Source organism: Curcuma longa, chromosome 12, assembly GCF_044706935.1.
Source record: "Curcuma longa cultivar G26 ecotype Majalengka, Jawa Barat chromosome 12, ITB_CL_G26_1.1, whole genome shotgun sequence".
NCBI classification, from domain to species: Eukaryota; Viridiplantae; Streptophyta; class Magnoliopsida; order Zingiberales; family Zingiberaceae; genus Curcuma; species Curcuma longa.
The window spans coordinates 10,029,322-10,039,520 of record NC_133872.1 but is presented as its reverse complement, the minus strand read 5'-3'; the positions used below and the strand labels follow the sequence as shown (position 1 = coordinate 10,039,520).

The 10,199-nt window shown below is 31.5% G+C and overlaps 1 protein-coding gene across 3 annotated transcripts in view; it reads left to right on the top strand.

Annotated features, from left to right (window-relative positions):
• The first annotated feature begins 1,061 nt into the window (after positions 1-1,061).
• Positions 1,062-10,199, top strand: part of LOC141843485 (uncharacterized) — a 30,467-nt gene continuing 21,329 nt past the window's right edge. Inside the window, exons 1-5 of one of the 3 annotated variants that reach the window (XM_074731539.1) lie at positions 1,062-1,154; positions 1,802-2,083; positions 6,680-6,742; positions 7,002-7,064; positions 7,155-7,217. In XM_074731539.1, the coding sequence (XP_074587640.1) occupies positions 1,856-2,083; positions 6,680-6,742; positions 7,002-7,064; positions 7,155-7,217 (417 nt within the window). In that variant the 5' untranslated portion in view covers positions 1,062-1,154; positions 1,802-1,855. Of the gene's footprint in view, positions 1,155-1,749; positions 2,084-6,679; positions 6,743-7,001; positions 7,065-7,154; positions 7,218-10,199 lie in introns of all 3 variants that reach the window. The other 2 variants (XM_074731538.1, XM_074731540.1) reach the window with 2 other exon arrangements.

Here is a 10,199-nt window from a genome sequence, read left to right as displayed (position 1 = left end):
AGCATAAAATCAGGTCTAAATATTGCCACCTCAAGAGCTTTCACCAGTTATTTTATTCTTGTATTTTTGTTGAATCTGTGAAAGATTTTTCACCTTCAATACTTGACTTAGAAAAAAACAAGATAGCACTTTATATGCATAGACCGTGGACATATATAATGATTCAAGAAAATCATGAATCATGTACATTTGATGTTATACAATTTATTTTCTTTATTTTATTGTTCATCTGCTTCTTGTTACCATATTTTATAAAGCACTAGCCTCTCAGGCACCCGCTTCAGTTACTCTGACACAATCAATCTCAATAGTATTTTAGTCCATCAAACACTTGTTTGCAAAAAATGCTTAATGATTCTGGAGACCTTAAAACTAAAAAAATTGAACATAAAAACTGTAAAAATAAAAGATAGAACTTAGAGTTTTACCAACTACTGCTAGACACTTTGAATAACTTGAAAATGCGCCAATATTATAAGGAAGTTCAAAAGAAATTCTTTTAATTGATTATTGATCATAAAATAGGCAGAAAAATGAGATGTTAATAAAGTTATGAGCGATAGTTTTAACTGTAAAATGTATTCTTTTTTTTTCTACGTGGAGAGTAGATAAATGGTAAACAATCAGCAATGCAATTTAAGGAGAGAGATATTTCTGTAATGATATTACTGGCATAATATCAGAGATTGATTCTCGAGATGTGATGATCTAAGGTCGATTTTCTTATGCATCTAATGTCTATCTGAATGAACCTCCCTCTAGAAATATTTCTATAGGATCAACTCTAAGGGATTGTTAAAATAACGGATCTAATTTTTTTTAAGGAGAGAGTTATTTTAGAAAGTATTATTTGTTAAACATTGAAATATGATGAAAGTTCAATGCACTTTGATAAATTGTTATTTTTTATTTCATCACAATTCAGATAAAATAGGACTTACCCTATTATTATTATTATCTATTATTATTATTATTTTATTTCGTCGGTTAGAAGTTATTTTACTTTGATAATTTTCCCAATTAATTTAAGGCGTTTCATCAACCTTCGTTTCGTTGTAACCCTTCGATCTTGGATCTCATGTCTCCTTTCTTCCGAACACTGACCGATCTCGTAGCGAAATTCAACATTGCTGAGGTTTCTGAAGCTGATTAAGGTTAGTTTCCTCCTGCACTCTTCGATCCATCAAGGAACCATTTCGCCTTCTTGATGAGTTTAGAATCGATTAATCGAGCGAATCGGATGGATCTGTAGATTTCTTCCCCTTTGATCTCTAGGTCCGGGTTCTTTTCTTAGCTTTCATTCTTGGACTCGAGAAGTTGGGGTTTTTTTTTTTTTTTATTGATTTTGAATGCAGATCTAGTTCTGATTTATCTGCGTGCAGTTGTTTGATTAAAATGTGGCCTGCGCCTTCCTTTGCCTCTGCCGGTGTTTCTTCGACATGAGCAAACTTGAATTTTCTTCTCTGCCATAGAGGAGTTTTTAAATTTCGCTGTCTTGAATATGGTTGATCTATGGCGGTTTTCAAGTGTCGGTGAGGGTTTGCTTAAATCCTATGAGTGTTATAGCACATGCTTTTTCTCTTCTAAGTAGATGGATAGGAGTGTCGATTCATAAATTGCTTTTTTTGCTTTAGTTCTTTGAGTGCAAAAGAGACTCCTGTTTACAGATGTATATCACGAACTGTCTTGCTAACCTTTTACGGGCATCACCCTTATTCCGCTTTAAAATGCATGATCTGTCTTGAACAGGAATCGTTGGAAGGCCTTGCCTAAACTACTTCTAATTTTTGCTTGGGAATAGCCACTGAAGTGTTTGTGAGATTAGATTCTATCTACCTGTGATACTGAACAAACGATGGATGCAAAGAAGAAGAAGAACAGGAGAAAGAAGGAGAATCAGCTTAAAGTGTCTGATGATGCTATGCCTGATTCTGAAAAGGTGGCTGTCCAGGTGTTTAACAATGGATCGGGGGTGGAGGAAAGTCTCAATACTCATACTTCCACCAATGTGGATGTACAGAGTGTTGGCATCTCTGAATCAGACATGGAGCATGATAAACACAGGATCCTTGAGGAGAAATTTGTAAGTCAGATGCCATATTGAAATCTATTTGTTCTAGTTACTTGGTTCATTGATTGAATAGATACAAATATTCTTGCTGTTATTACCTAAAAGTTTTGATTATTATAGCTGTTTCAGAGTGCTTACTATGTTCTGCAAACCATCAGTTATGAAATGAATTAGGCAAGAACATAATCAAGAATTTTTGTGAAGGGATCACAAAATTGTCTCTTTGAATGTATTCATTATGCTTGCTAGTTAGCACTTTAGCAATATGTTCAGGTCATATTTCAAAGATACACTCTGGATTAATTCCAAATCAAACTGATTGGAAAAGAATCAACAGAAAAACATGCCTAAAGTGAGCACTTTCTTCACAAGTTTACACTAATTTGAACACAACTTTAAATTACCTATCTCTGTTTCTAGTATATCTGTTGTTTGACAAACAACTTGCAAAAACTCATAGCAGTGTAATGAATCATTTTTGTAAGTCTTTCAACTTGCCTTTGAGAAGGAGAGCCTTGACGCAACGGTAAAGTTGTTGTTGGGTTCGAGTCTCGGAAACAACCTCTTGCAAAGTAGGGTAAGAATGCGCATAATAGATCCTTCCCCGGGATCTTACATTAGTGGGAGCTTCATGCACTGAGCTACCCTTTTTTTCAACTTGCCTTTGCCTATTCAGTTCGGTGTAGTCTAGGGTTCTTGCTATAGTGTGAAAGGTTATACAATTGTGACATTGGGAAAAAAATCTATGGTGTGTCGTGCATATGGTGTTGTTTTTCATCCTTAAACAAATCCAGGTCTTCCTCTAGATCAAAGGATAGCTCATCTTCCACTAAGTTAGGCATAACATCTATATCTTTAGTAGTGGGTTTTCTTCCTCTCCACGAGGTCTTGTGGCATGCCACTGCTATGCGGTTTCTTTTTTTTTTTTCCTATTTCTATAATTTCTTTATTTTTTTGAACTGCTAATTCCTTTTCCTTTTTTAGTTTTTAAATCGTTAATTCCTTTCTCTCTTAATTCTTTTTTCCTTTCTCCTCTGTTAATTTTTTTTATTCCCATTCCTTTCCCTCCTTAAACACATGGGGAAAAAAAACCTTTTATGGTTCCTTTCCTTTTCTTTCCTTTCTTTATGTTAATTTCTTTTCCTCCTTCACCTGTTCATATGGGTAAACACAAAGACTAAGGGAGAAAAAAAAAACCTCTTTAAAGACAGAGGGAAAAATACCTCTCTCTAAGGACAAAGGAGATGGATTGTTGGGAAGATAGAAAAGAAAATTAAATATAATATAAATCCTAAATACTATTACAATTAAACTAAATTATTCTATATATAAATTTAGTTTAATTTTAAACTGATCAAAATAAATTAAATTAAATTTAAGCCTACTTGACCCTAATCATTATGTCTACTTTGTAGACTTCAGTTAACCCTAAATCGACTTTTACTTCATCTTAGTTTTTAAAATATTAGTTTAATTTAACTTAATTAATTAATTATTTTTTAAAAATTATTTAAGATATAAAATTTTTAAATAAGATAAAATTTAGTATTTAAAAGATTTTGTATGTTCTAACTTTATGATGTTAATAGAGATCGAGAATTAAAGTCATCATCTAAGAATTATCATATATATATATATATATGTATGTATAATATACTCAATATATAAGTCATCATCCCTTTATCTTTTTACTATAAAATAGAAAATTTAGCCAACACTTTTATATATTCTCAAAATACAAAAATTACAGTAATCCATGAATAATTTGAAGTTTTCAAATAAATATAACATAATCAATCTTAAAATCATCAAAATTTATCTAAAGATGTTGAAACCAAAGATCAATTTTCATAACCCTTATAAATGCAAGGTCTCAGACTTGATGCCTTTGCGATAAAATTTGAAACTGAAGATTAATATTCATTACCATTGTAAAATGCAAGTTCTTGGACTTATACATCTGCATAAAATTGTAATTAAGACTATTTAATTATGTGTAGTAATAATAATATAGATTATAAATTTATATATTCAATAGCTGTTGTAAAAGATTAATAAACATCAAACACCTCATGATATAATATCAAAACATGAACTCAATGTTTAACATTTCAAATATAACATAATAGTAATCATCTATAACAATAAAATTCTTAATAAAAATATTTTAAATTAATATATTTTATATTTAAAAATATTGAAATTATATCGACATGGCATGATACGGTACTGAAACTGTATTGTTCGGGTCATAAATCGAAACTCTGGCATAATTTGAAATTTTAAACCTTAGTGCAAGTACATTTTTGCACTCATTACTAGTATTACCTTATTAGCTATTCTAATACCAATAAATAAACCAACATTATTGTTGTAGACCGATAATACTAATAAATATTTATGTAGCCATATATTAAAAATTCAACACAATATAGTAGATTATACAAACTTCAACTGTAGAAAACCTAATTACTTAATATTATTTCAATTATAAAGAATATTTTTAAAATATACATAAATAAGAAACCTAATTACTTATTTCCCTACAACAAACATGCATCCTCCCCACATGAGTTCTCCCCATAGAGAATGTCTTCTTTTTTAATTTCTTCTCCCCTTAGACAATCTCCTTTCATTAATTTATAATCATTGTTCTCATCAAGATCAAAATTTGATTTTCAATCGGGCAAGATAACAGCTGATTCACAAAGTTGTCTCTCAATTCTAAATGAATCTCTCTGATTTTTACAGCGATGTGTCAAATCAAACAATTTCTTGTTTTTTATTTCATATTCATGGGATTATGTTGTTTTATTTGATCTTGAAGGATTTCAGAATAGACATGTTCCATCCTGATCCAACTCAGTCAATCTGGGTCAGGACTAGTTTTCTACCAACCATGCAAGGATCACATGAGCTCAGTGTAACTATATCCTGGAGATGGTCAATTTGAGTTTTCCACCCATCTTTTATGTTGATTATTAGCTATGTTTATGATGCTATGTATCAAACATACTGGTAAAAAAAAACTTGTGTTATTATGGTCCATTTACATTTACCTTTCTTGCTTTACCCTTTATCTATTTGCTTTGAGTTCTTGTTGAGACTCTATTACCAGTTGTACTATTATCCTATGTTTATGCTTTCCTTTGGATGAGCCTAAGGCATGTGGCAGGGGCATCACATTATTAGGTGTACCATTACTTTTTCTATTCTGAGATATCACTGTTATTGGAGTTGGAATATCATGCACTCTCAACCTTTCCACCATTTTACTGTTCTTTATTTCCTACACTTCTTTTTGTCATTTTTTAAAATCCTAGCTGCTTTTTTCATCGCTGTTAGACTATATGTGTAGTTAGATTACTTTATCACTATTTCCTTTGTAGTATATTTCTCTTTGTTATTGTATTTTGTATTGAGTTCTCTTTTCTGCGAATGCTTAGTGTGGATGTGTTTGAGCATTGTCTAGCATCTTGGGAGCACAATCCTTTGATTGACACAAGGATTGTATGGATAGAATTGTTATGTCTTTGGAGTGAATAGTCCTAGTCATGGTAAGATGACTTGCTTAGGGCAAGACATTAAAGGGTAATACCCTTTGAAATTAATCCAGTAAAACTTGAATATGTCAATGCATGCCAAATGTTGGCATAATACAATGTTGTAATCCTATTTTCAACAAGGGATGGACATCTTGACATGGAAATTTACTTTAAACCATGATGTTGAGTTGCATGTATGTTAGCCACTATATATATATATATATATTAATTTTTTAGTACCCTAGATACTGCATATGAACAAAGGAATGGCAGAATCTAAGGAGATATAATCATATAATACACAAACGACAATGACCATCAAAATGAGAACATTGAGTCCTCATTCTGGCGCTCGATAGTAGTGGAACAACAAAAGCAAGAAGATGTGCATGATAAAAGCTTGTAGTGGTGACTACAAAAGAGAAGGTAGACAAGAGAGAGGAGCATATGCAAATCAACGGAGAGCATACTAGGTTTTTGTAATATTATTTCCGAGCACTTGAACAAAACTCATTTTTATCACAAGCTTTTAATGATATGGCTATCATCTATCATTATGTTCAACTATCTCCACTATGGAAAGAAGGAAAAAAGCATGTGCTAACAACTTGAGCCAAATTTTGCCTGATCTTGGTTTTAGTCCATGTGGGGATGGGCTTGACATTTCAATGATCTGAGTTGAGATCCCACTTGTACATGGAATGGTTCATATCCCTGGACCAAGACAACTCAGCTCATGTGTTTTGGGCCATGCCCCCAATTTTGATAACCTTGATGCCAATACGACAAATGCTGCCTACATTATACTGAATTGATCTTTGAAACAATTTAACTTTTCTTTGACTCTTTCTTTTCACTTCCGTGTTCAAGGAGAATTTTATCTTTAGTTCCTCATCTTTGACTTCATAGCATGGCTGAATACTTGACTTTGTCTAATCTATCTTTAGTTCTTCATCTTAATCTTTTGATGTGTATGATAACAGAAGTTTTTCATACATTTCTGCATTTGGATAGGGCTGAATTTTGTTCTTTGAACTGGTGTTGGTTTCACCTTACATGACAGGCAAACGTACAGGAAGAATTCAGGCATTTGGAAACTGAGAGAACATTATGGCTCCAAAGACAGGTAATGTATGGATCTAATTACAATGAATATTGAAGATAAAATCTCATCAGGAAATTTGAGAAGAGATCGAGTCTATCACTACATATGGTATTAGTTATCCCATTTTATCTGACTTTTGAAAACCTACACTCTTTACCGTAATATATCCACTTGTACAGTAACCCTATCCACAAGGAATGCCACTTATGAAATAAATGTCATTTGATTGTCATTGAATTGCCATTAAATCAATGGTCTCACTTGCTAGTGCAATTTTCAGGTTAACCTAGAAGAAAATGTTAAATCATTAAAGGTGGAATTTGATTCATATGTGCAGAAAGAGGTAATGTTTTGCTTTTTCATGTCACATATTGCATTATAGTTCATCTAGAAGTGCTTTTATGAGTTGTTTCACTGCCTTACATTTTTGTAGGCTATTTTAGAGCAAAAACTTCATCATTTCGAGAGAGAAAATGATACTTTGAAACATGCGGAGGTACTAACTCGAGTTTTTATTTAATTCAATTACTCACAAACAAATGCCTTGGGTCCATACTAGTGACAATTTCTCAAATAAGGCCTCCCTGTTCATAAATACATAAATTAGACACTCACCCATTGTACAAAAAATACTCTTTTTTGACCATTTAGTATTTTCACCAAGCAATTGTTTCACCGTTTACTCGACAATGTTTATCATTGTGCCAAAGTTCATCAATATACTCATTGACTTTATTAGTAACATCTTGGATAATTTTTTGATAGTTTTGGTACAAATTATTGTATTCAGTGTTGGAAATCCCTTGAGATTGTAATAGAATGGTATACTAGATCTTAAGATTTGGATGGATGGGTAGACTTGATGGACTAAAAATTTGTCAATTTCATACTTTAATTATTCATCCTCATTTGAGTGTATTGATATCCATGGTTTCAAGTGGCAATCGCTGTCGGTTTGCAAAGACAAAATGTACCATCTTGAGTGACTTATATTGACTATGTCAGCATGGGTAGATATCAATTTGTCGCTTGTGCCAAACAACTTGAGCAGTGCCGATTGAGACAGAAATATTTTCTTTTTTCATTATTCAACTTTATATTTTGTTTGTCGGACACTAGGAGGAGATGAAACATTTAAAAGAGGTGAGGGAAAGAGAAACACTAGTGGATGGTACTAATTACGACAAGAATCTTATTTTATGATTTGTCCATTTGTTGGTTATGGTGAGAAGATAAATCCTAAAAAGATAGGGAAGGGAAAAAAGAGATACACCTATCAGAGTAATGACAATAGAAAGAGGAATGACGCTAGAGTTGGAGAAATCAAGCTATTCCTATGCCTCTTAAGTTTTAGTCGTGTTGAAGTCACTCCCAGTGGTTATCTTAGATATATTTATGTGTATGTGGAGAAGTGAATTTCAATATTAAATGTCCTAGGCGTATCACACAATATGGATCTTAGAAAATTATGAGATTTGTTAGTAGCATAATAAAAGAACTAATTCTTTCATCTAATGTACAACACTTGTTATGGTTGAGATTTCTTATTATATTTGTATAACTCATTGCTCTAAATTTTATGATTGTCATAGGTTAATATTTGGAGATAAATAAACAAGTGAAAGTGTAATATAAGATTAATTTGGTTGATCTTGAAACATTTTAGAGCATGTTAAGTGTTGGCACCAAGGATTAAAATGGCGAGTCGAGCCGCCCGATACGCCCGAGATTTACCGTTCCGCTCTGGGACCGGCACGGCACTCGACCGGCACAGCACGCGCGTTCGCGTGTTCGCTCGCGTGCGTGGGGTTGCAGCTACAGAAACGCTCGCTGGCTCGCGTGCGTCGGATTGCAGCGACAGAAGGAATCGAATCGATTCCTTCTGTCGATCACGGGAGGAAATCGCGAGACGGGGAAATGCTTATTTAAGCGAAGAGCTTGAAGGCGGAAGGCAGCGAGGCGACGAGCGGTGACGAGGCGAGGTGGCGACGCAGAAGCTCGGCGGCGGCGGTCAGGTTTGGCGAGATCGCGATTCTGCGGGAGCAGAATCGCGATCGAGAAAAAGTTTGATTTAAAAAAATAAAATCAATAATCAATATAACGGTTTTAATTAAAACTGTTATATTGAAATAAAATTTATTATATCACTGTTATATTGATTATATCAGTGTTATATTAAATTTTTATAAAACATATTATTTAATATATATAAATAATTAAATATATAAAGTATTATTAATATATATAATTTTAATTAATAATTAATTATATAATAAATGATAATTATATATATATTATATAGATTAATAATTAATTAAATAAACTGTTAATTAATTAATATAATTATAATATATAAATTTGTTTTTTATTAAAAAATAAAAATATTTTAAAAAATTAATTTAAATTTATATGTTAAAAAATTTTAATAAATTATTTTATCTGTTAAAAAATTTAATTAACTATATATTATTATTTAAATAATTTAATTAATGATAAATGATAAATTATGAATGGAATAAATAATTTAATTTTTTATTTATTAAATAAATTTTAAAAATATATAGTTTTATATGTTTTGAATAAATTTAATTTTAAAATTATATATAAATATATAAATAATAATTTTTATTATGTATTATATAAAATATATAAATAATAGATATATTATATAAATAATAATTGAGAACTTATATCAAATCAATATATAATTTATTTTTAAATTATACACAATAAATATATTTATCTAATAATTACTATATATATATAAATAAAAAAGTACCGAAACTGTATCGGCACGGTACGATACGGTACCGAAACAGTATCGTTCCGGTCTGAGACCGAAACTTCGGCACGGGTCGAGATTTTAAACCTTGGTTGGCACCCCAAAATACCAACACCTCACCTTTCTACTCGGAGAACAAAAAATGTAGCATGGAATGTTACTTTATATGGCAGCATCATCTAAGTCAATTTTGAAATTGATAGAAAATATCATTTCATAGGCTGTTTTGGTGAAACAATTTCCTAGTCAAAAAATGATATTTTGGTTTAATGGGTGAGAGGGGGCATGCTTTGATCATTTTTCATAAAGAGACCTTATTAGGGCCTAATCTAGGTATATGCTTATTAATCATCTTTGGATAACTTGATAAATTACGTGTCATCCAATTTGGTTTCTTTTTCTTTATCTTTGTTAAAGTAGCTATGGTTTGAGCATTTTTTTTATTCCAGTTGAAGTGTAGACAAAGGAAATCATATTTATATGATGAGAGAGTGTTTTTACTTTTGCTGAAAGTTTTAAAATTGTGTACTTCCTTAAAATAGGAGGGTAAGAAAAAATGGTGGATTTTTTTTCTCTCCATCTTTGTTTAAATCAATTTACATGGGAATTGTGTTCCTTTTTATAACTTTAACTCAATTTTAATTAGAAACAAACTAAAAGCATTTAATGAAATGAAAGACAACACTTTATTGGCAA